Genomic DNA, 27,057 nt, shown 5'->3' with positions numbered 1-27,057 from the left:
ATTACAGGGAGTCACAGCTGACCAGCTCTGCTCTGTGGCATTAGTCTCACTGCCACACTATATACTGATAATGCACAGTGTTTACCTTACGCTAATCTTTATAGTACAATTTTGCGTGCGTAACCTTTGTCCCCACTTCATTTGGCAAGGGCTCTAATGTAACGGACTATCAGTACATGTAAAAGTCCCACACTCCAGCTTTAACGCTATGAGGAAAAAACATGAGCCATCATACATCAGTCCATCTGAGACTTACCAATGTCACTGGCAATTAAATCCCAAATATAAATATCCATTTCCTTTCTACAAATCTAATGTGGTAACACATCAACTGCACGCTCAGAAAAAATGTATAGTTTGCGTTGACTTGAGTAAACATATGTGTGAACACACTGTACACTCAGAACAGGCTCAGAATTAGTGTGTAGTATGAAACTATTGAAAGCAGCTGCAGCCTTAAATTCAAAATGTATTCATCTGTTAGTCAATTATCGATCTCTTCTTAGCCACAGAACAATGAATAACAACAGCTTAAGTTGACATCAAAAGTGACAGGGAGACCGTGTGACTGTTGCAACATTATCTTTGTTTTGAAGAAAGCACTGATGCCTAACCAAGCAGTGTCTGCAGCTACCAGTGAACATGTTGTGTTAGAGGCGAGGCCTCCACAAGTCATGTCTCTCAAAAAAAAGGCAACATATCACCATTGGGCATGGAACATTTTTCTTTCTCTAATCTTTTTTCTCGTAAGTTTTGAGTTTTGAATAACTTGTCTGAAATAAGAAATATTTCTGATGCTCATATCAGAGAATGAAATCAGGTTTGCCTACACAGCATTCGCTCAGTTTAAACTTCTGGAAAACAAAAACTTGATATTCCCTGCGATTTTCTGGAAAATACATTTCCATTTAATTTGATGGGACGAATAAGTTAGTATTTTCATCTCTGACTGAGGATATTGCGTCCCTGTGTGCCTGTCCCCAAATAGATGAAACAAGCGAGGAGGACCATCGACTTCAGCGTGTTTCACTGTGTCAAAAATTGACGTGAAGAAGATTGAAAAGTCTCGGTTTCCATTTCCTTAAGGCCCTCAGTGACATGTTGAATGAGTTATTGTCCCCCCCCCCCCCCCCCCCTGTATAATATTTGACCTGCTTCATTGCTGTTGTTTTAAAAAAATGTCCTTCTGCACAGGAAAATAACTTTTCACCCATCCCATCTGCTTATGGAAACAACTTAGATTCTATCGCCAGGCCGTAAAGTTATTACCTTCACATCAAAGTCATCAGCAGCACGATTTATAGATTATTGACTTCCTACAGTGACAGGTCTATAACAAACAGTAACTGCCTAATTTAAGGTATAACATCAGTTAATGGTAAAACGCTGTTAGCTTAGAATTATAGGACTCACATGCTCTATACCCATCTGGTGTTAATATAGCAATTTATATGATGATTTTTGATTTGTTAAACGTCTGTTGTGAAAATGAAATGTTAGAAAATTGAATTTCTTCTGAACATCTGTTCATTCTCTCCTTTGCATTCATACTACATAACCATTTAATTAATGTCAGCGCGACACTTTATTATCAAATGTTACCATAAATACATTTACAGTAGGTATCATACAAAGAACTCCATTGTTTCCTTTAAGAAAGCTTTTTGTCTTTAAGCAGCCAGCACTAACAAATTATAATAAATTGAACTCCTGTGTTGCAAAATATGTTTTGGTTCTTTTGTTTGACGATTGCATTTAATTGCACGCAGGGTAATGTTTGATTGCTGCAATCAAACCTGATTACATTTCCCACTGAGTTTTAAGAGTGAGGAGGAGCTGAAGACTCCTTGAAAAGGTTTAACTTTAGTTTTAGTTTATTCACTCATTAAAATGACAAAAGCCAAAAGAGAAAAGGAACACAGTGTGAGACAAAATGGCAATGGGGCTTATCTGTCTGAAAAGAAAGAAACGTGTGATCATAGAGCGACAGAATAATTAGAAGGAAGACAATTGACACTGAAATTCGATACGGGAAAGATTGTAGGAAAACAACCAAATGCATAAATAACAAGTAACGCAAAGTGAGCGTGGCAGCATGTGTTCAAAGAGAAAGAAGGAAAGAATGGATGTCCTAATGATGTTTGTCTGCGTATTGTAAGTGTTTGTATGGTGTGTTTATACAGCTATTCCTCTTCTCTCTCCAGGCACTAGAGTCAGCACGTTCACCCAGGCCGATCTGGCATCGCGCAGCATCCAGTATGTCCACACCAGTGAAGAAGAGAAGCATGGCGATCAGTTCTCCTTCACCGTGTCCGACGGGACAAATGAGGTGAATGAGGGGGTGAACACCCAGAATAAAATGGGCTTTGAAGACCCGTTTGGGGTAGTTCGGTTCAGTTTAGTCCAACAATGTGAAGCTCAAGAAGGTACTTTGAAGAACACTTTTGTGATACATAATGGAAAGTTTGATCGTTTCGGCACAGGCACTGATTTAAGATTTGGAGGGATGACACCCTCTTGTTTTACACATGCAGAGCACACAACACTCACAGTGAAATGTGTTCTCTGCTTTTAACCCATCCTAGTACCAGGAGTCTAGTACTAAGAGCAGTGGGCAGCTCATAGGACAGCGCCCGGGGAGCAATGGGAGTGAGGGGGGAAGGGGGATGTCCGGTGCCTTGCTCAAGGGCACCACGGCAGGGCAGGAGGTGAACTGCGACCTCTCCAAGTGCAGGCGTGTGTGTACTTGGACAGGCCATGAGATAGCCCGGCGGTTCTGAACCTTCTTGGTCATTGAGGTTGGAGTTAAAGTCAAATTTAAGTTAAAGACAAAGACTTTTACTTATCAGATGTTTTATTAGAAGAATTTCTAGAGACCTAAAGAAGTGAAAGTATTCTATATTACATATTCTTGTAACCCCTTAGATTTGTTTTACAACCTGGGCATAATTATTCAGTATTCTGAAATCAAAATCAAAATGACCTTTAATAAATCACAGCGGGTCACAAGATTTTTTAGTGCCACAGCAATGACTGAACTCCTGTCACATCACATATGAGTTTCACACAGTGGGGCGCTGGTAGAGTTAAGATCCTCATTATTAGCAGAGAAAAAGTTTGATCGTTTCCTCTCTCAATTTAGGAGTTGTCTACAATGGAAGTACTAGGGGACCCAGTGAGGCTCCTTGGGGAACACCTTTACAAGAGTTCATTAGCATCTACAGCACTTTTAAGAGTTTGACATATTAAATATAGGGGCTGTTTTTTTTTAGCTTGGAACCTCTAGAAACATAAACCAACGTCCCTCCCCCACCACATAAACCCAAACACACAAATCAAAATGTGCTTTCCTTTGAAAATGTGTTTACACTTTCCAAAAATGTCCACACTTTTCAAAATGTGCTTTCCTTTCAGAATGTGTCTACACTTTTCAAAAATGTTCTCACTTTCTAAAATTGCCTCACTGCAAAAATTGTGTTTTCAAACGTGTCACTTTCCAGCTCTAGAATTCAACTTGGTCCTCACCAATATAGTAGCACAAGAACACACACACACAAACTGATGATTCACCCCTCCTTTCATTAAAAGGTCAGAGCAGTGACTCCCCCCTTCACACACACACACACACACACACACTTCAAGCGGCAAAAATAAAATTTAAATAATTTGTAAAAGGGAAACCTCTTTTCCTTCAATCTCAATAGCTATGTTCCCTTTCATTATTGTGGGATTTGATGGCAATTTTGAAATGTATTAATTCACCAATACGACGTTAAAGAGGGTTTGGGGACGATGGGTAGACTACAACAGAGATAAGTTCCGAAGTAAGTGTCTAAATAATTCTCAGGTCAGTGTAGACATTTCCCATCACATAATCAAAAGTTTAGGATAAAACAACTCTGTTCAAAGAGGGGAGCCCGGCATGAATGAGCATCTTTTAACAATAACAAACCCCACTAGGCACGTCTGCGTCTCTCAGTGCTCATGCAGTGTTCGTCCTCCACATGAAAGGCCCTTCAGACTGCTTTGTCATTGGCTTTTTTCGTTTTGAGACTAAGCTTTTTAGCATGAAATATCTTGCAACACTCCTTTATTTAAAGGATCAGTAAAAGTCTTCTGACCCATCGCATAGCAATTACATTTCATTATAAAATATATAAATAAATATTTATAAAATCTAAGGTGGCTTTCAGAGTGGCGAGGATGTGGCACTCCAGCCCCCCCAGTTCGCTCCATGCATAAATCTGCCTCGCTAATCCCAACTAATGAGAACCACAAGGACTTGAGTAAACATGTGAAAAAGGTCATTTGGCCTTCACGCCTGGCAGGCTGCAGTGTGTGGAGGCTTTTGTGGCCACTGTAGTGGTTATTGCTTGTGAAGGGGTTCGGTGCTTTTACTTTTATTAAAGCTCCTCTCTCCAGTTGGGAGGCCTTTTCAGCTTTCTCTTAGAAAACATGGCAAATAAAAAAAATGAGATTGCTCAAGGTACAACGTTTCTGTTATAACTGCATAACAGTTTGTATTATGTCATCTGGGTTTCACAGATGTGTTAACTTTGCACTTGAAAGTGACTGCATATAGTTTTCTCACTTGACTGAAACCTATACAGGTGACACATTTTATTTGATCTATTGAGCACCATTAGCATCATAATTTCTCTCAGTGCAATACAGTAAAAATGTGTCCCGCAGGTGTCCTGTGAAAGCCACATATCTCCATAAGTTTGTCTTGGAATAACACACACATGCCCATATCTATATTGAAAGAGTTATTGGTGGCTGTAATCGTTCCTCCTGTCCATACTGGCTGTGAAGACATAAGTAAAGTAATTACAATGTAAGTGATAGGGGACACAATCCACAGTTCTCTTTCTCTGTAAAAATACCTTCAGCTAAGTTAATGTTAGGCTTCAGCAGTGTGAATGCAAAACAAGTGGCTATCCAAAGTTGCCAGAGTTACTTTGTTTTTAGTACAATATTAACTATACATATGGAACAATTGTGCGTCAGTATTGTTTTAAAGGAGACATATTATGCTACTTTTTAAGGTTCATACCTGTATTTTGGGTTTCTACTAGAACATGTTAACATGCTTTATTATTTTCACACCCTCTGTCTGAAATGCTCTGTTTTAGCGTCACGGAAAATGACCGTCTGCTCTGATTGGTCAATGTTTCTACCACATCTGTGCCTACGGTGTCTCTGCCCCGTCATTGCAGCCGGGGAATGACTGTAACGGCACTTTCTACCTATATTTTTATAGTTATGACTTCACAACCTGTCAAAAGTCCAAACTGCTCGTTTAAAGGAACCATTTCTGAATCAAGCTATGTGCATTTCTCCCTGGAGAAGACATGGAAATCTCACTTTATACAATATTAGGCGTTTAAGACTTGAGAAAATGCAAACCCATTTTAGAAGTAAGAGTAACACTAAATGTTTCAGTTTATATGTACAAGTAATATTTCCTCGTAAATAAAAAGAGTGATGTTGACCTAGAGAGATGGAGAACTTTCAATTTCAAATTCAAATTCAATGAATCCAAAAATACTTGTAGTGATAACTGCTTGGAAAGAATTGCAGATTTACATTGCTTTAAAATGGCTTCATATTGTCCTGTGTTGTATCCAGGTTGCCCAGACGTTCTACATTACCATCAAGCCGGTGGACGACTCCCTGCCTCTGCTCCAGGTTCCTGGCATGAGAGTCCAGGAAGGAGTGAGGAAGACCATTACCGAGTTTGAACTAAAAGCCACTGACGCAGACACTGAGGTAGCACACACAAATCCCTGAAAAACAAACTTTTACTTTTTATTTATTTATTTTACCGGTTTAGAAAAGAGCAGGACCTCCAAATGATAGTTGGTGATCAACAGCTAAGCTGCCAAACTAAGCTGTGTAAGCTGTTGTTTGGAAAGCCAGCTGTTCTCTGCAGCTTAATTTTCTCTGGCAACAACATCATAAAGACTATTTCCTTCTCCAGCCCCAGATACTCCTAAACTGTTAATACCATCAATCAGCCATCTTCAGTGTGAGTTAACTTTTAGTATATTCTCCTATTTTCTCTCAACAACCATGCCCACTGCAATTAGAGATTTCCTTAATTTACAGGAGGTCTTTTAAAAGCCACGAAGGACATTCAGTATTTAGCTGTAGGTAATTATGTTCTTCTCTTACGAGAAAAACCTTACGACTCATTCAAAGCTCTTTCCTCTCCCTCCATTGTTTCTGCTAACACATACTTTGTCCAGGCGGAGACCATCGTCTTCAACATTGTCCAGGCTCCACGTCACGGCACTGTCGAGCGCACAAGCAACGGCCAGCACTACCGGCAGACCAGCAGCTTCACCATGGACGACATCTACCAGAACCGCATCAGCTACAACCACGACGGCTCCAACTCACTCAAAGACCGCTTCACCTTCAGTGTGGCCGATGGCACCAACCTGCTCTTCATGGTAGAGGAGGGCGGCAAGGAGGTGAGGGCGTGTGTGTGTGTGTGTGTGTGTGTGTGTGTGTGTGTGTGTGTGTGTGTGTGTGTGTGTGTGTGTGTGTGTGACATTCATTGACATTTTGACCACAGCAGGAAGGCTACATTTGCAGAGAGATTGTGTGTTGGTGTATGTGTGTATTTTGGCAGTTTCTTGACATATTTATTACAGCTACATGATTAGCAGAGTTACTCTGTGTGTGTGTGTGTGTGTGTGCGTGTGCGTGTGTGCATGCGTGTGTGTGTGTAGGGGTGGAGTCACTGCTCTGACAGGAGGGGTGAATCATCAGTGTGTGTGTGTGTTCTTGTGCTACTATATTGGTGAGGACCAAGTTGAATTCTAGAGCTGGAAAGTGACACGTTTGAAAACACAATTTTTGCAGTGGGGAAAGATGTAAAGTGTGGACACCGTCTGAAAGGAAAGCACATTTTGAAAATTGTGGACAATTACAGAAAAGTAAGCACCTTTTGGGAAAATTGAGGACATAGAATACAGAAAAGTCTTTAACAGGATTTTTGTCATTTCTTACTACCTACTTAATCATCTCGCAATCTATTAAATTCATTTTGCCATCCCTCAAGTGGTTTTGTTGTTGACCAGAAATGGTCTAGAATGTTTTAAATGACGGTCCTCACAAGTGTAGAATGACAAACATCTGTGTGTGTGTGTTTTTGTCAGCTTTATGGTGGTAGTTATGAGCGAGCCTCAGGGTGAATAGAGTCCTGTGCTTGTCAATTCAGCCGTCCCTCTCATCTGCCCTTCACTAACTGTCACAACAAATAGTCTATATGATTAAACAGAATGAAGGCAGGCAGGTATTGATACCTCTAATCACACAAACACACACACACACTTCTCAGGCTCGTGTCATTATCTTTCGATTGCCGAGGGACATTTAGCTCAATTGTCACTCGCGTTCTGCAGCTCAGAAGGCGGTTTCTTGCGTTAACGCTGCCGGAGTACGAGCTTCAATTTGTTCCCACTGGAGCTGCCGTGTGATTAAAGAATGTCTGAGCTCCTATAACACTTTCTGGATGAACGCATCCTTCAAATGGCATGTGTCAAATGTGTCTGTGTGATGACAGGCTGATCTCAAAGGGGGACAAATCAATAAATTAATGACCTGCTGTGCTTGTTTTTTGCCACTATGACATTCAACCAAAATCCAGCTCATGAGACTTTTTCCATTTCCTGTTTTGAAAAAAACGTTCTAAACAAAGTTGTCTGAACTTTCTTCAGTCTCTACGGTCACGTATCTAGGAAACTGTTTCTGCAAGCAGATGTTGCTGCTGATTAATTCTAATGTTTGGAGCACCACAAATGACACTTAATGTGCCTCCATTGTATTGAGATTTTGGCAGTAATCTGAGACACAGATATCTCAAAACCTGGCCCAATAAAACCCAAACTATTTGCATGGCGAGAGACCACCAGGAGTAATCGAGAAAATGTGTTTGGATAAAATTGCTTAAGCAGTTAATTTCTCTTTTTTTGCGACTGTCCATTCAAATCTTCAAAAATGTATTTTTAATGTCAACTTTCTTGGCTTTCCAGATAGTGACAGCTGCTCCACAGAAGTTCAAGATTGATATTCTGCCAGTTGACGATGGCACGCCGCGTATTGTCACCAACCTGGGTCTGCAGTGGCTGGAGTACATGGACAACAAGGTACAAGTCTTCCTCTTCATGTCTGCAGACAGACTCTGCGGTCTTTGCGATGTTTCTCAGTAACGTCTAATGGCTGAAGTAATAAAGCCGGTGATGGAGATCAACTTTCTAATTAACCTTTTAAATTGCTGCTGTTATTGTTTTCTAGTAGAAGACTGTGGTATCACTGGACACTTTGCAGATAAAAATGTGTGAGCGTGCAGGAGGTTTGGTTGTTGCAGAGCAGAGAAGAATCCCTTGATTGTGCAAACACAGATCTGTGTCTTCTTCAACCAATCACAGTAACATATTAAACTCGTCTTTGTGACTGACAGGAGTGCAAAGAGAAGCTCTATCACTGTTTGCTCACAATGTGTAATTGACTTGCTCCCCCTGCAGGTTTAAACACCTCAACACAATGCAGCCACCACTTTCTATAGCAGACGTTGTAAAAATGTCACTTTGCTTGTTCATCCTGAGGCTGCGCTGTGTTTGCACTGCAGGTAATTAAGTCTTGGGTGTTTTATCACAGAGGGAAATTAGCAAACAACTCTAAACTCTTGCATCTGCTTCTAACAGCTGGGACAGCTCTAACAGTTTTAGAAAACTTACTGCAGGTTTAAGTAATTACAGGTAAGTGAAGAATATACATTGAAAAATGATGTCGACATATGAGACCCCCAAAAAATGTAAAAGGGAAATATTAAGGTTTCATACAGAACAGCTGCCATTATAAAATCAACAAATACTGTAAATATAAATTATTACAATTATTCAAAGCTATATTTCCAGCAGGACAGGCAGCAGCAGTGAGTGTACCAAAGTACATTTTGCTTTTACTCTTCGGTTGAATAAAATAACATATTCATATCAAGAGATTAATCTCTCATCTTAACTACACATTTGAGCACTGAAAGATTTATTTTCTTCTTTGCCTTAATATATCCAGAAACACAATCATCATCGTTCTAATTCCCAACGGTGAAAAAGGCCTCGCTAGATAATGTCTGCGGTGTAACAACATCGCAGGTCCTTTCAGTCATTTATGTTTAACGTCCATCAGGCCACCAACCTGATCTCCAAGAAGGAGCTGCTGACCATGGATCCAGACACAGATGACGGACAGCTGCTTTATGAAATCACCACAGAGCCAAAGCACGGCTTCATGGAGAGCAAGCTGAAACCTGGCAACCCAGTCAGCACCTTCACACAAGGTACACCGGCTCCAGCTCTTTGACCCTGATGTTTCATTTCACATTTAATAATGTTTGCGATATGTTATCCAGGTTGATGTTACATCGCTGGCCTCTGCTCTTCATCCTTTTACTAGAGCTATTATATAACATTTAAAGCAGTGTAAAGGAGGAGGGCTAAATTGTGAGAAGAAGAAGGACAAAAACTTGACCCCACGTTTCTACATATACGCTCTCTGTCTCTGCTTCACTTTTGTTCAAAGGCACCTCAGCAGCTTATTTTTTCAGTTTCACCTTCCCCACGTTTTCCCAGACAATTTGCTGCTTGAATCAGCAGTGTTCCCATGATGAGCCTGCTTATCCTCTCCTCTAGGCTGCAGCTAGGGATCAATGTCGGTGTGCTCTTGTGAAATGTTGATCCTCTAGGCTGGAGTGCAGCTTGCAAACAGCCACGTTGATGAGTTATATTCTTTATTCGGCGCTTGTAAACATGATTTCCTTAATGAAAACAAATGTTCAGTAGCTAAAATAAACCCTCACCCTGAGAGAGAAAACTTCTGAATACAATTGGTGGGATTTACTATGCAAACTGTCAACATTTACTCTCATATGATGCCATATACATGCACTCAGTCTGAGAATATTTTGAGATATCACAACATACATTTTTGAGCCTGTGTGATCCCATTCAGTACTATTTTCTATTCATCGCGGCACATGCTTATTCTGAACTTCCTGAAGGTCACTTCCAGCACGGGGACTCTCCTCCTTTTTCTGGCTTTCAGCCCTCAATTACGAAGTAATTCCTTTTCTCCAACCTCCTCTGGAAGGTTTAAATGAGCTTTCATCCTCATTTTCAAATGTTCTCTCTAGTAATGGAAAAAGGCGAGAGACAAGGCAAATTATATGGAATCACTATTTCACAGGAAACACATTCTTTGCAAAGATTCAATCCCTGCTTGGTCTCTGTTTGGCTGGCTCCTACTCACAGTCAGAGATCAGTGCTAATTGTCTTGTAGGACAATTTCTTAAATCCTGGTTCTCCCTGATATCAGAAATATATCTTATCACAACTACAGGGTGTTTCCATCCCCTTTGTGACCTGAGAAGAGTGGAAAAGATGAGAAAAAGTAATAACCGGTTCAGTGAAATAAAAGGAATTGAATGTTTAATCATTATTAATCTGACCTTGTTCCTTTCTAGCTGATATCAACCTGGGTCTGATCCGCTACGTGCTGCATCAGGAGAACATTCAGGAAACCATGGACAACTTCAAGTTCCTGGTGAAAGACAGCAAACCAAATGTGGTCAGCGACAACGTCTTCCACGTCCAGTGGTCCCTTATCAGCTTTGAGCACAAAAGGTCCGTATTATACAGTGTGTGAGACGTTTACCAAAACTGTTCGTTCACTGTTGGGGAACGTACTCAGAGAAAGATGTTACCAAATACTCACATTTTTCACAAAATTACATTAATTTGCCAAGAAAATCATCGCCTTGTTTTGGAAAGGTCATACCAGTCCTGTCCAGCATCCTTAAGTAAAATAACCTCCTGTGATGGTTCCACAGCTACAATGTGAGTGAGAAGGCCGGCACTGTGGCAGTGACGGTGAAGCGAACTGGTAACCTCAACCAGTACGCCATCGTGCTCTGCCGCACCGAACAAGCCAGCGCCACCTCCACCAGCAGCGTCGGGTCCCGGCCAGGCCAGCAGGACTATGTGGAATATGCTGGACAGGTAACCGTGCTTTACCAATGTCAACATGTTATCATTTCACTATCATTGCTGTTTAGAAAGTGTCAAAGCTTCAGCCTTCTTCCACCTCCGGCTTTGACTTTATATTTAAAGCTTTTTTGATATAACATTGGTTTTAAACTCCAGTTAAGTATCAATGATTTGGAAATTACATTTTTAAAGACTATTTAAAAATGTTTATGTTTCGTGTTCAAACACTTGCCTTGAGAACAAACTTTTCAAGAAGAATAAGTGCACATTATAAATAGTATCTTATTGTAGTGTCCGACTGTAGGGAGCTGACTATTTGTTTATATATTGTAGGGTTAGGGTTAGTCTCTTTTCCAATTCTCACCTCATAAGATATTTTTCCCACATATTTTATATCTCCACTTTACCAAAAAAGTTCTTGTTATTCAAATTAAATAGATAAGAATGCAGATTGTTTTTTTTAATTTAATCCAGAAATAATGACTCCATTATCACCCTCTTGTGTTTGAAGTTTTACCCTCAATTAAGACACCGGGGCTTCAATCTCTTGGTCTTTGTAACGTTAGTCGTTTCTCACCTCTAGCTTGTACTGCACTATGACTATACTTTTATTTGTGCCAACTTGTTTTCACATCCACTGATTTTGCAAAGAATATAAGTGCTTTCTATTCAATGTCCTATGTTCTTGGTTTTATACATTGGCCATTAGATATTATGTCCAATCATAAGCAGAAACTCACGCTGTTTTCCGGTTAATTCACAGGTGCAGTTTGACGAGCGCGAGGACACCAAAGTGTGCACCATAGTCATTAATGACGACAAGGTGTTTGAGGGAACTGAGAGCTTCCAGGTGGAGCTGAGCATGCCTGTGTATGCGCTGCTCGGCGAAAACACGCGCGCCATCGTCAACATCAACGACACCGAGGACGAACCGACGCTGCAGTTTGATAAGAAGACATACCACATCAACGAGAGCACCGGCTTCATCCACGCGCCCATCGAGAGAAAAGGTAAAGAGCACTCGACAAACTGCTAACATCCCTGTTCACCTCTCTAACTATTAAGGTATACATGTTTCTATTTTCATATTTTACATATAGAATATATATTCTGTATCTGCTTGTTGCAACACTTCCTTAAGGCCACATGATGCTAACACTGAAGGATGTGTTCACACCCGTGTTCCCGTTGTGTGATGCCTTTAACGATAAAAACGCTTGGCACACTTGGCTCTAGAATATCAGTTTGTAAATGAAATCACCTCAGTTATTTACAAGGTTAAAGTTCAAAGGACAAAGCAACACCAAGTTAAACTGTAACACGGTGAATGTACAGCAGATGTGTGAAGCAGGTCCACTTTCAATGTCACATGGTAATACAGTTGCATTTGTTGTAAAGACTTTTTGAGTATTTTATATATCACTTATCAAGTAAAAGCACTAACACACTTTGGGTTTTTACATAGAAAATATCAAGTAGACATGTTAAAGTTAAGGCAAAAAATACACACCAAACCTTTGTGCAACATAAGTCCAGCCAACATGTCTTTATTTTACAGTTCAGTGAATAAACCCCACATATGAAACAAAGACACAGCACTCATGTTTCAGGACAAACATGGAAAAGCAAGTCTGATGAAATTCCCTTAACTGTGTGCAAAGCTGTTCACTTTTAGAAGAAGAGATATGGAACATACGACCAGCAGTGACTCTCTCGCCTCATTTCCTCTCAGGTGACACCTCCAGCACCGTGTCGGCTCTCTGCTACACCGTGGCCAAGACGGCGCAGGGCAGCAGCCTCCACGCTCTGGAGTCCGGCTCCGACTACAAGAGCCGCGGCATGACCAACGACAACCGCGTCATCTTCGGCCCCGGCGTTAGCATGTCCACCTGCGACGTCAAGCTCATCGACGACAGCGAGTACGAGCTGTCTGAGGAGTTTGAGCTGGTGCTGTCGGACGCTTCGGATAACGCCCGCGTGGGAGGCGTGACGTCGGCCAAGGTCGTCATTGACGGACCCAACGATGCATCGACTGTTTCTCTGAGGAACGCCACCTTTACGTTCAGTGAAGATGCCTGGTATGAGCCGTTTCTCTTTTCTTTCTGCATTTTCATAGTTAAAGATGTTCTCTAACCCCAAGAGACATCCTTGGAAGTTACACATCTTTTTCAGATGTCATTGCGTAGCTTTATTAATTAAGATAAAGGTGGAAAACTTATGATGTCCATGGGGAAATTAAGAAAGTGGGAAGAGTTAGAAATTGTCTTTGGGAAAGGAACTTTGATCATTGGTACATCCAAGATCCAAGAGTGTAGTATTGGTTTATTGGCAGAAGTGTAGTCACTACACATGAAACAGAATGTAAGCATGCTCCCTGAACATTTACACCGCTCACTTGTAGGAACAAGATAATTATTATTTATTTATTTATTTATTAGAATAAGTTTTATTATCAAGTTCCTCAGTTTATTGCAGTTTGTTACATTTTCGTCTTTCCATTTATTCTGGAACAGAGAACATGTTGTGCAGCAGGAAAGACAGATGTGATGATTGCCTTTATTATTCATTAGCACAACAACATACAGCTTTTAAGTGTGTTGACAGTTACACTCTGCCTCATGTATTTTTATATAATGTTTTTGGAATCACTTTAAGCAGTATTTTAACTTCAAAGCTAAACTCATGTTTTACTCAGTAGAAAGATGTATGTTAATAGAGTGTCGTCGTCGTCGTCCCCCCCCCCCCCCCCCCACCACCACCACCTCCACCTTCATCTCTCTGCCAAGCCTCTTCTGTTTTCTTTCTGTCTTCTCTGTGTGCGGCGATGTCTGTGTCTGCAGAGAACCTGCAGCCCTGTGCCTTTGATTTTTGTATTTTGCGTTCCAGGTTGTCAACCGCTATAAAAAACTTAGCCACCAGGTGCCTAATTGCAAGTATCCAATTCGGGGCAGCAGTATCTCAGTACGTAGGGACTTGGCTTGGGAACCGGAGGGTCACGGGTTCAATTTCCCTAATGGAGTATGTGTGGAAGGTACCTGAAGCTAATTGGCTTCCTGCAGCCCCACACTCCCCAGTCGCTGTAAACAGCTGCCCACTGCTCCTAACACTAGGATGGGTTGAATGCAGAGTCTACGTTTGTGTGATCATTTAAAAGTTGATTTGATGCAAAGCGACAACTCGTTCAACTTCAAATGACCGACAAATCCTTTTTAGCCTTTATTACATTTGTTTGCCCCGGGGTGCATCTATACTTTGAAGATACAGAGATTCTGATTCTCTCCATATTTTTTTTTCAATTCTTATCTCCACACTACAGGCACAATTGAAATACCCGTGCTGCGCCTTGGCAGTGACCTGTCCTCTCTGACCTCTGTGTGGTGTGCCACCCGACCTTCAGATCCCCCCTCAGCCACCCCGGGGGTCGACTACATCCCCAGCTCCAAGAAGGTGGAGTTCAAACCCGGAAAGACCGAGGAGGTAAGAACCTTCTCACCTACAGCAAGGATATCTAAGTGCTGAGTCAAAGACCAAGTCCATCTATTCCTTAAAATGACCATCCATACCTTCCGCCATACCCTCGGAACAACAGAGCTGGACCTTTAGAAACCTTGTCAAGACTCTTGACTCCTTTTTTACAGACCTGCAGTTTGACCATCATGGACGACATCCAGAACCCGTCCATCGAAGGATCTGAGTCGTTCGTGGTGTTCCTAGTTCTCCTCAGGGTGCTGTCCTCCAAGAGCCCTACGAAGCCAACGTGGTCATCACTGACACCTTCCAGGACAGTACGTACACACGAGAACGTCACAAACATTATCAAATAGGCGTTTCATTGTTTTCATTTGAGACTTCTCACATACAAACTCAGCGTTCTCACAGTCATCGTCTCCTCTCTCAGTTCCCAGCATGCAGTTTGAGAAGAGCGCCTACACTGTGAAGGAGAAAGACAGCGTCCTGCACATGCCCATCATCCGGACAGGGGACCTGTCCTTCAAGTCATCAGTGCGTTGCTTCACTCGGACCATGTCAGCCATGGTGATGGACGACTTCGAGGAGAGGAGGAACGCTGACGAGTCACGCATCACTTTCCTCAAAGGAGAGAAGGTAGGATTTTGTTCAAATGTTTATCTACAGTACAACTTAAGTAGACTGTTTGTATCTTGTATCTCAGTCCCATTAAAATCTTTTGTTGATTGTTTGTTTTCCAGGTAAAAAACTGCACCGTTCACGTCAATGATGACTCTGTTTTTGAGCCTGAAGAGGAGTTCCAGGTGCATCTTGGGACACCGCTGGGTGACCACTGGAGTGGTGCCATGGTGGGCGTTAGCGACATTGTCACAATCACCATCACCAATGATGAAGATGGTAAACAGGCTCATAAATCATTTACAGTTTTCTCAAGCTCATGAAAGTCATAAATAGGCTCAGTGTATTTTAATAAAAAGTTTGATAATTTCTGCATATTCTTTAAGTAGAATCTCAACTTAACTCTTAAAAATGTATCAACAGATTTGCACATTTTGCGTTCGGCTCACATATGAGTTCTCTTCTGATCTTTTTTGCATAAGTATCAGGCAGATATTGTTTGTTTTCACTATAAGTAGAGATGCAGGATCCTCCCTGACCACATTCTTTAAAAAAACAAAACTTTATAAAGTCCCCTTTGACATTAACTTTGACCTATTTTATGTATATATTTGTTTCATTATAAGGTAGTAAACAATATTTGTACACATAATGTTTTTCTTCCTCCGGATGATGACACACATTAAACATCTCTGTATGCCTCTTAGGGTTTCCTAGTTTCCTATATATCTAAATAATATATATATATATATATATATATATATATATATATACATATAAATAAAACTAATGCCAGCCGCATTTGTCTTCCCTTATTGATTAAAAGGGCAGCACTTTGACCTTTCCCCTCTCCTTTTCCTCCAGCTCCGATCATTGAGTTTGAGCAGGCGTCCTACCAGGTCAGAGAGCCTCCTGGTCCCGATGGCATCGAGGTTCTCAACATCAAGGTGATCCGTGGGGGGGATCTAGACCGGACCTCCAAGATCCGCTGCAGCACCCGGGATGGATCGGCCCAGTCTGGAGTCGACTACAATCCCAAGAGCCGAGTGCTTAAATACACCCCTGGTCAGTGGTCATGTGACTAATCCAGAAAAAAGTTACCTTTCAAGAGAGATTCTGAGAAGTTCTGACAATCAATATGTCTTAAACGTCTTCCCTCTGTAGGGATGGACCACATCCTGTTCAAAGTGGAGATTCTGTCCAATGAGGACAGGGAGTGGCACGAGTCCTTCTCATTGGTGCTTGGCCCTGACGACCCTGTGGAGGCGGTGCTCGGGGAGATCACTACGGCAACGGTGACCATTTTGGACCAGGAGGCTTCAGGCAGCCTCATCCTCCCTTCCACGCCTATTGTAAGAAATGTTAAACACCTCACTTTTCACAGGGTTTTAAATGAAATAATGGCAAATATGACTTTTTAATCCAGTCTGTCTTATTTGATGCAAACTCAGAACAATATAACGATTTAAAGGAGTACTCATTTGATGAAATGAAAACAATGTAATAAAGAAGAAAGTTGAATTCCAAAGAAAACTTCATCAGTACCCATCCTGCTTCCTCCTCAGGTGGTCTCCCTCGCCGACTATGATCACGTCCAGGAGGTGACCAAGGAAGGCAGCAAGAAGACGCCCTCTCCAGGTTACCCTCTGGTGTGCGTCACCCCCTGTGACCCTCACTACCCAAAGTACTCTGTGATGAAGGAGCGCTGCGAGGAGGCCGGCATCAACCAGACCCAGGTTCACTTCTCCTGGGAAGTGGCGGCGCCCACCGACACCAGCGGCGCCCGGTCCCCCTTCGAGACAGTCACAGACACCACCCCATATACCAGCGTCAACCATATGGTGAGTTGGGATTTCTAAAAAGGAATAGTTTAAAGTATATATAGATGGACGACACAGCTCCACTTCCTGCCACTGTGAAGCCAATATATCCAGGATACAGGAGCAGCCATCTTGAGATTTTGATGTATTGGAGCCTAAGGCTATTAGCTTGAGCCACCTAGCTCCTACGTTAGCACCACGGTAGCTGCTTGGCTAGAAATACACAACAACTAACCATAATATCTCTATAAATACATTTATGATCAATTTGACAAACTGATCTATTACACAGACTCGTGACAGTTATGGAAAGTTAAAGTTACTTCTCTTCCTTAGCATCCGAGATGAAATATCACTCAGAGCAGCTGTCAATCACAGCTGTCAATCATGACGTCTCCCCCCTCTCGCATCAAAAAACTCAAATAAAACCAAATTTATCTGAAAAATGAACACTTGAATATACATTAGCGTAATAAGAACTTAAATGATAGAAAGCTAAACTTAACCCTGTGAAAAATGTATTTGACGTGAACTGTTTAGTGTGGCCCGTGTCCCGTCTGCTAACATGGAGGGGGCGGGATTTTAACAGCATGATAAAGGCAGCAGCTGGACAGCTAAGATGATGTTATAATCTTTAAAGAAAATAGCTGTTAAATCGCATTAAACATCCTACTTTATAAGTGGTAGGCAGGAGCCCAGGATAGCTGATGTTCCCTCTGTCGGCCTCTCCTGCCGTCTCACATGTCTCACCCACTCTGCTCTGTCTCAGGTCCTGGACAGTATTTATTTCAGCCGTCGCTTCCACGTCCGCTGCGTCGCTCAGGCCAGGGATAAGGCGGGTCACCTTGGAACACCGCTGAGGAGCAACATCGCCACCATCGGCATAGATGGCTCCATCTGCCATACGCCGGTAACCACGGGAACCGCCAGGGGATTCCAGGCTCAGTCTTTTATCGCTACGCTCAAATACCTCGACGTCAAGCACAAGGAGCATCCCAACCGGTGAGAAGGAGCGAGCTGATGGTGGCTTTTTAAAATGCATAAACGTGTTGAAGTCGTACGGTTTGTTAATGTCGCGCTGTGCGTCTTTGTTTAGAATCCACATCTCAGTGCAGATCCCCCATCAGGACGGCATGCTCCCCCTGGTGTCCACCATGCCGCTGCACAACCTGCACTTCCTGCTGTCAGAGTCCATCTACAGGCAGCAGCACGTCTGCTCCAACCTTGTCACCCTCAAAGACCTGCAGGGTCTCTCCGGTCAGTCACACAAACACACAATCGCATAAACACACATAAGGAGCTGCTGTGAATCCTCTTAACATCAAAGCAGTAGATGAAACATACACACCTTCAGGATATTGAGTAAATATGATTTACATGACATTTAACATTTATTTGATGTTCACAGCCAGAATAATTTAGAATGAATACAACATTGGAAATGTTCCTCTTTGTTTACTAGTTTATGATACATGCAAGGTGTCCTGATGTATGGAAGTAATGAACGAATTAGATGTAAAGAACATAAAGAATGTATTTCCTCCAAATGTGTTATTTTTCATATTGACCACATACCACAGAAAACAATGTAGGCTGTGTTCACATCCTGATCCTGTCTTCAAAAATGTTTAGTTATCGTCTGGTAATTTGGCATCAGGCTGAATTATTGTTTATGTAGTTACTTGCAATGTACTATACCTCGCACAATCAGTTAGAATTGTGCTTAAACTTTAACCAGATCTTTGTTTAAAGGTTCAGTTGGTAACTTTATTAAAGATAATATTATGTATAAATCATACTTGATCAGACACTAATCTCTGACAGTAGTGCATGAGACAGATCATCTGTGAGAGGTTCTGAATGATCTCCTGTCACCATGGCACAGAGGGTTCTCAGATCTGTTTCAGCTAATACAAACGTTGACAACGTTCTGCCACAGAGTCGGGTTTCCTGGACGACGTGTCCTACGACAGCATCTCTCTGGGGCCGGGTTACGACCGCCCCTACCAGTTCAACCCCAACGTCCGGGAGGCCAAGAGCATCCAGCTCTACAAGCACCTCAACCTCAAGAGCTGCATCTGGACCTTTGACGCCTACTACGACATGACGGAGCTCATCGACGTCTGCAGTGGCTCCGTCACCGCCGATTTCCAGGTTCGTAAGGAGCCAGTTCTTTCTGTGACATACAGATTCCAGCCATGAAGAAAGTTTTCATTTCAATTTAAATTGTGCCAAAAGGATCAATTAGAGCAACTCAACTATGTAACAGTGTGTAACATTAGTAGCTTTCAATCCTGATCTTACACCTTAAAGTGCTTACATGTCAAGGTACTAAATATATCTGGAACACCACCAAAATGTAAACCTGGGGCTTTTGACCATATCATCATTAGTAGTTTCGTCAGTTGTTATGGAAACTAGATTTTTGAGAGAACATTTGTGTCCGTGTTTGCTTAAAAGTTTGAGTCCATTCTTGACCTTGCGACAAACTGTTCCATCAGAAGCTCCAGAGCAAGCGAGTACATGGAGTTTGAGTGGATAATGTTTCGTCAACGGATGTTTCCAAGGTCACGAATGAGCTGTCAAGTTTAATCAGTTGTTATTTAGCTCAAGGCCCATCTGTCAGCCTAATCGCACAGAAGTGACAGACAAGAAATAACTAATTTTCTGAGGGTACAATGTCCTTGGTGGAGAAAACAGGAGAAAAAAAAGTCAATTATAGAGCAGATCATATCTGAATATTGTATTCAACAATCAACAAGACAAAGTGCTCAAACCCTCGTATGACTCTGAGGCGTCTCAGCCTGCAGGTGGAGAGCCGACATTAAAGCATGCTGTTGTATATCTGCAGGTTCGGGACTCGGCTCAGTCCTTCCTGACGGTGCAGGTTCCTCTCTACGTGTCCTATATTTACGTGACGGCACCGAGAGGCTGGGCGTCTCTGGAGCATCACACCGAGATGGAGTTCTCCTTCTTCTACGACACGGTGCTCTGGAGGACAGGTCAGGACCAAACACAGCAGAGCTAATGAACTGAGTTTCTCTTTATGAGCCAAATATGACGTAAAGTTAGTACATGTCTCCCTTTATGCATTCCTTCTGGCTCCGCATGTACATATTTCAGTTTAACCAAAACTAAATCTGTAGAGTCTTAACCATGTGATTATGACAACATATTTTGCAGCTTTTGAAACTAAGCACAAAACAAACTCTTATATTGGACGTACATTCACGGTGCAGTTCCCCCGAGCAATTATATTGCAGCGATCTCGCTCAATACTGGAACAATTAAAAAGAAGAAAAATCTGAATTGTATTTGAAAAGTTACCGTTTAATTTAGATGTGAGTTTGGTGTTTTATTTTATTACATGATGTTATTTATTTATAACTCTTTATAAAACTTAAGTTAACTTTATATAACTTTATAACATCTTTATTACTGTTGTACATGTGTGTTTGCTATTTCATTTTGTTGTACCTTGTGCAATGACAATAAAGTCATCATATTCTACTCTCTAGGATCAGTGTCACAGTATGTTGTATTTATCTGATCAGCGTTGCACTGCTTTAGTCCTGATCTAACCTCTGTCTTCCTTGGCGGTGTTTCCTGAGTGCAGGTATCCAGACTGACAGCGTCCTCTCAGCCAGACTGCAGATCATCAGGATCTACATCAGAGAAGACGGACGGCTGGTGATTGAGTTCAAAACCCACGCCAAATTCAGAGGTCAGTTCACAACAGCCACCACATATGTTAGGGTCCAAGGAAAGTCTGTTTGTAATAAAACAGGACTGATAGATGACGATCAACAGAGGAGTATGTTGGTGCCAAGCGACGGATGTTCTCGGCCAGTCCACTTCTACTTCAGAGCATAAAACTCAAATTTTTCCTCCAGGTCAGTTTGTCCCTGAGCACCACACTCTGCCGGGCCACAAGTCCCACCTGATGGCTCCCGACCACCTCGGGGGCATCGAGTTCGACATTCAGCTGCTGTGGAGCGCTCAGACCTTTGACTCACCGTACCAGCTGTGGAGGGCCACCAGCTCCTACAGCAGGTCAGTCACTTCAGCCACACTTGATCAGAGAAGACATACTGACATTTTACAGTTCAGCTGGAGGGAAAATGGTAGCTCAAGGTTTACTGCAAAGTTGCTTTAACATTTAGGAAGACTTAAAGATATAGGAAACGTTCAGATTGGCACCAACTATGGAGAAATGAACACATTTTAAACTGCAAAAGTAGACTTTAGTTGGAGGTTGATGTCAAGTTTGCTGCAGGGACTGTCAGTACCTTCCTTCTGGAACAACATTAAAACTGTTCTGTGGAAATCCTCACGTGATACGTTTGAACTCTGAAGCTTTTTATCTGCGCTTCAGATCCACCTTTCACATCTTCAGTGTACTTGACTGTGCCTTGTTTATGATCCTTACTGTGAATCCTTCAACAGGAAGGACTATTCCGGAGAGTACACCGTCTTCTTGGTCCCCTGCACCGTCCAGCCCACTCAGCCCTGGATCGACCCCGGGGACAAACCTCTGTCCTGCACGGCTCATGCTCCAGAGAAGTGCGTCTGCTGAAACAGTCTTGAGTTACATCAGGACATTTGTTATAGGAGATATATTATGCTCATTTTGAGGTTCATACTTGTATTTTGGGTTTCTACCAGTACATGCTTTAATGTTCAAAGAAGACATTGTTGTTCTGATGCTGTCTGCATGAACATATCTGTAGTCTCCATCTGTCTCTTTAATCAGACTGTCTCTTGTCTCTTCTACCTTTATATGTATTGTTGTGACATCACAACTTTACCGTTTCTGAATACGGGCAGTGCGCATTTCTACACGGATTGAGCATTCAAATACATTCACAGTTTTTATATAGCAAAAGTTCTCTTACAATATAGCCAGGTGGTGCATTGTAGGAACAGGACGACAAATGAAAGATCTTGAATCCTGAGCTGTCTCTTTGTTGTTTGACAGGTTTCTGGTGCCCATCGCCTTCCAGCAGACCAACCGGCCCGTTCCTGTGGTTTACTCCCTCAACACGGAGTTCCAGCTGTGTAACAACGAGAAGGTGTTCATGATGGACCCCGCCGCCACTGATGTCTCTATGGCTGAGATGGACTACAAGGGAGCGTTCTCCATGGGTATGTGGAGAGAAACACAACCAACCTTCTAAAAAATCTCAAAAATGTTTACGCACATGTAAAAATAAAACAAACCCCATCCCTCTGCCGCCCCCTGCAGGTCAGACTATGTACGGCAGGGTGCTGTGGAACCCTGAGCAGAACCTGAACGCTGCCTATAAACTGCAGCTGGAGAAGGTTTACCTCTGCACCGGCAGGGACGGATACGTTCCCTTCTTTGACCCCACAGGGACGCTGTACAATGAGGGGCCGCAGTACGGCTGCATCCAGCCCAACAAGCACCTCAAACATCGCTTCCTACTGCTGGTACAAAGATTTCATTTGTCTTTTGTTTTCTCTGGTCTGTGGTACACGTTTGAAGAGCTTTAATCCAAATGCATGATATGTCTGCCTGGGGCTAAATATCATTACAAAGATTATTATAAAATATGAAATCCTGACATACTGAGGATTCAGAATGTTTCCACTTGGTTACAGGTTTAACATGATAAAGAAGGTCTGTACAAGAACAATGCATCTGTTGCTCTGAAGGGAAGGGATTGGACTGCTGGATACAAATAAGAATATAAAGGGGAGAACTTATGAAAATAGACGTCTCACATAAATATGATCAAATATTCTTATTCATACTATGAAACAAGGAAGTTAGAGACAAACGCCTGTCTCATATAAAAGCCTGGTCGTCTTTTTCGTTGAGGTAAATTATTTTGTCAACAATTGGAGGATCTGTTCCGCTCGTTGTTGCTCAAAGAGAAGCCGGCTGCAGCAGCTGGAGCAAAGATACAACCACAACATTCTCATAAAGCTGACGCTGAAGTCTCTTCATTTAAAGAGAGAAGCTTCACATTCTTCTCAATGAAGAAAGATGTTTGATGAAAGCCTGCATATCATTCCAGAATAAACAACCAAATCTTTGATTCATTTTGTTTCAAGCAATCAATCTGCTTATCCTCCCTTTTTTTCTTTTTCGTTTTTTCCTTTGTATATTTATTTTTCTGTCACTCACTCTGTCAAGCGTCTTTGAGTTACTTGAAAAGCGCTATACAAGTCTAATGTATTATTATTATTATTATTATTATTATTATTATTATTATTATTATTATTATTATTATTATTATTATTATTATCAATATCAATACATTTAGCTGAATTTACCTTCTTTACGACTCCAACCCTCCAGTAGAAAGATTGTATAGATTTATGTGCTTCAGATGACCTAAGATAGACATGTTCTTCCTATAACGTTACGCACACACACACACACACACACACAGACAGACATACACACACACACACATACACACACACACACACACACACACACACACACTCACAGATCTTCGTTTTTTTTACCCGCCACACCAGTCTGACCAGTCCCACTTCTCATCAGAATTGTTCAAGGATATTCAAAGTCTGTGGGTTATTTAAACTACTGACTCTCTTCATGTAAATTCTCTTCCTGCTGTGTGGATGTTGTTGCTAACACACTCTCATTATGTGTAGCAGTGATACTGCTCTAATGCATGTGTCCTGCATCTACACTCTGCTGCAGACAGATGAAAACAGAGTAACCCTTATTTTGATTATGTTCTCTTCATGTTTCCTCTGCAGGATCGTAAACAGCCCGACGTTTGTGACAACTTCTTCCACGACGTTCCCTTCGAGGCTTCCTTTGCCTCGGACATCCCAGAGCTGCAGTCCATGACGGGCATGCCGGGCGTTGACGGCTTTACAATGAAGGTTGATGCTCTGTACAAGGTGTGTGGAGCCACCTGCACGACAGCTCTGTCACGTGTTTCAGAGTCCCTGTTGCCGTGGCAATATCAATTAATCTAAGGTTCTCCGTGGTTAGCCCGACAAGACGAGAACAAAATAAGTATTTATAAATCAGTTTGCACCAGAATGCTTCCTTGAGAAAGAAGGGAAAGACATTTTATTTACGTATTTAAGACTCTAAAGTTATATTTCCCTGTGTTACTGTAGTCGGATGTCAAAGCATGAACTCTGTACATTGTGATTTATATCATCAGGGTCACAAGCAGAGTTAGAGACGACATAGTGAACACAGTGCAGCGTTTAGCAGATAAAGAGACATAGGTGGATATTTCCCAGAGCTGAAAGAGAGTGAATATTGGACTTACTAAAGATTACTATTGAAGGATAATGCTGCTCTGTGACTGCTGGATGTGTACATAACACCACATGATGACATGTTGATGTGTCCTCTGCCCCGAAGTTAAAGCAAGTTCAAGGTTACCTTTTTAAGAAAAGGGGATATTCATAATACAGTGTGGTAACATGTTTAAGAATGTAATTTTTTTATTTCATTAATTTACCTGGTAATTGAGTGTAAGATTACGGTATAAGACTTATACTATAAGTGGGGATTTTCTGAATGACGTTTAGAGATGGGAATCATTATGATAAGATAAAACTTGATTTATCTCGAGCAGTTGCAGTGCAACGTGGGAAAGAGTGCCAAAAAAGAAAATATAAACAATAAAGGTTATCAATAAAGTGCAAAACTAAATGTACACGATGTCAGAAATGTATAATAACTGCAACTAATATAACTAACTAACTAATAGCATAGTTATATTTCTGTACATATGTTATTAGGTGGGACCTGGAGTAATTGGGCAACGCCCTCTTTCTCTCTCTCTGTTGATTGACAGGTGGAGGCGGGGCATCAGTGGTACCTGCAGGTGATTTATGTGATCAGCCCAGAGTCTCGCTCCAGCCCCAGGATTCAGCGCTCGGTGACCTATGAGCTGAGCCGTCCTAAACGTGACCTGGTGGATCGCAGCGGGCGTCTGACGCTGGACGAGTCTCTGATCTACGACAACGAGGGCGACCAGGTGAAGAACGGCACCAACATGAAGTCGCTCCGCCTGGAGGCCGGGCCCTCCGCCAGCTTCAACGCCCACGTGGGCAGCACTGTGGGCGGGGGCGTGGCCGCCCTCACCCTGCTGGTGCTGGTCCTGCTGGCCGCCTGCTTCACGTTCCGCCGCTGCCGCCGCTCGGCCGTAAAAAAGAGCAAGAAGGCTCAGAAAGTGTACGAGGAGTATCCTCTCAACACCAAGGTGGAGGTGTGCATGGACAAGTGTATGGAGAAGAACTTCAGCTCCAAACACTGCACAGTGAGAAACATCAACATCCTCAACCGCAACCAGGAGACCAACGGCAAGGCCAAGGTCAAACAGGTCAACCTGGAGGTCAAGCTCCAAAACAACCTCAACGACGGCACTGAGGTCTGAAACACGGACGAGGAAGAAGAGAGGGAGAGGAGGAAGTGAAATTGAAAAAAAAGGTATTTTGTAAAAGAAAGTTTGTACTTAAGGAACGAGATGTTTGTTAATGTATTTTTATACCACTTTGAAAAAAGGGAAGAGTGTGACGTGCAGACAGCTACGCAGCGTTTGAATCATTTCGCAACTGGGCTACCTCAGGAATCCACAAACCACTCAGCTGCGTGAAACAGCCAAAACATCTGCATCCAAACTCCATCTGAAACCGTCGTTATTATCATTACTGTTTTACTTGACATTTACATCGTTTTTAGCACCAAGATGGTGACTGGTAGCTCAGACACTGGTGATTGTTTCACCAATAACACTGCTGTATTAAGTCATTTCACTGCTACTAAATGTCACTACTGTGGAGTGGTAGCCAGAGTAGAAGTCCTCTGCATTAATCCTTATCATGCAGATAAATGAACTCTAAGAACTGATTCGACATTTCCCTGTGGACTTCTACGTCGGCTACAGCTGCTTCTGACTGCTGTGAAGGTATAGAGCACATACAGTGTGCCCGAGGTCGAATAAGTGCAGAGTGTAAATAATAACAAAGATGAATGATACCTATTCAAGTGCAATTACGCAATACATTTTGTTAATCCTTCCCTCACGAGCAGGAACTTTGTTTGCATTTAAAAGTGTATTTCAAGCCTTACTTAGAGACATTTGTACTGTCACGTTGAAAACAACCCCGTCATTATTGTGTTTGTTTTCTTTCTTTCTTTTTGTCCGTACTGTACTATGATAGCTGCCAATATTAAGTGCCATGCAGTATTTCCTCACAAATTTCAAAACGAATCATCCAAAGTGTTTTTCTTTTTCTTTTCCAAGAGTGAGAAAGTGAGAACATTTCCATGTGATTGTAAAAAATCAGACGCCGCCGTTTGGAAAACAAAGGTTTCGATCCCGTCCACATGAATGAGTGCTTTAGCCTTACTACCGTTCCAATGAAAATAATCACTGTTTAAAATGATGTATTTTATAAGAGATGTGTATCTGCCTGCCTTCGTTCCGCCCAAAGACACAAAATAAATGTGTTCTTTTTTCTCATTTCTGTATTATTATGTTATTATGTTACGCTCAGCTACTGATGTACCCATGATGTTAAAGTCACATTAAAGTTTTTAAGTGGTTGGAGAGCACTGCAAAAGAAAAGAAACGTTCTCATATGAGATGTTGACGTATCTTTCTCTCCATTGGTCTCTCTGATCCCGCCTCCTGTCCTCCTTCAAATGTGTGCCTATCAAAACAACACGGGAACAGGAAAATGTGGGAAATAACAATATATTTTTGGTGCTATCATTTTGTGGAAAATAACTACAACGCTATCAACATGATGCCTGTATTTGGTGCCTTTTTTAGTAATAAAAATAATTGAAACCCAAGATCGTGTCTGTGTTTATTGTTCATGAGTTTTCATTATTTTCAGAAGTACGTGTATATGTTATGTACATGTATTAGTAATAGCAGCAATTTGTCATTTATATAGGAAAAGTATTTGGGCATTTTTTCTGATGCTACACAACAAAATTGGATATGATGTTTACGGGTAGAGAAATTTTAAATTCTCACAACAATTATTCCTGAAATTGACCAAAAGTGACACTTTTTCCATCAATGTTTCCTCTTGAGACGCTGAAAAACTGCCTGTAA

The 27,057-nt window shown here is 41.8% G+C and overlaps 1 protein-coding gene across 1 annotated transcript in view; it reads left to right on the top strand.

Moving 5' to 3' along the window:
- fras1 (Fraser extracellular matrix complex subunit 1) overlaps positions 1-26,788 on the top strand; it is a 250,207-nt gene extending 223,419 nt beyond the window's left edge. The window contains 28 exon segments of the mRNA XM_029439391.1: positions 2,205-2,329; positions 5,632-5,772; positions 6,252-6,479; positions 8,046-8,159; positions 9,202-9,352; positions 10,535-10,694; positions 10,901-11,069; positions 11,821-12,067; positions 12,790-13,133; positions 14,373-14,534; positions 14,696-14,765; positions 14,768-14,842; positions 14,956-15,161; positions 15,266-15,422; positions 16,008-16,208; positions 16,308-16,495; positions 16,709-16,984; positions 17,733-17,965; positions 18,060-18,220; positions 18,903-19,117; positions 19,815-19,965; positions 20,580-20,687; positions 20,857-21,016; positions 21,410-21,526; positions 21,942-22,108; positions 22,209-22,414; positions 23,720-23,866; positions 24,784-26,788. Of these exon segments, the coding sequence (XP_029295251.1) occupies positions 2,205-2,329; positions 5,632-5,772; positions 6,252-6,479; positions 8,046-8,159; positions 9,202-9,352; positions 10,535-10,694; positions 10,901-11,069; positions 11,821-12,067; positions 12,790-13,133; positions 14,373-14,534; positions 14,696-14,765; positions 14,768-14,842; positions 14,956-15,161; positions 15,266-15,422; positions 16,008-16,208; positions 16,308-16,495; positions 16,709-16,984; positions 17,733-17,965; positions 18,060-18,220; positions 18,903-19,117; positions 19,815-19,965; positions 20,580-20,687; positions 20,857-21,016; positions 21,410-21,526; positions 21,942-22,108; positions 22,209-22,414; positions 23,720-23,866; positions 24,784-25,365 (5,261 nt within the window). The 3' untranslated portion in view covers positions 25,366-26,788.
- Positions 26,789-27,057: the final 269 nt, after the last annotated feature.

Source organism: Cottoperca gobio, chromosome 9, assembly GCF_900634415.1.
Source record: "Cottoperca gobio chromosome 9, fCotGob3.1, whole genome shotgun sequence".
Classification (NCBI taxonomy): domain Eukaryota; kingdom Metazoa; phylum Chordata; class Actinopteri; order Perciformes; family Bovichtidae; genus Cottoperca; species Cottoperca gobio.
Note: the sequence above shows the minus strand (reverse complement) of the source record. Positions and strands in the feature narration are given on the sequence as shown.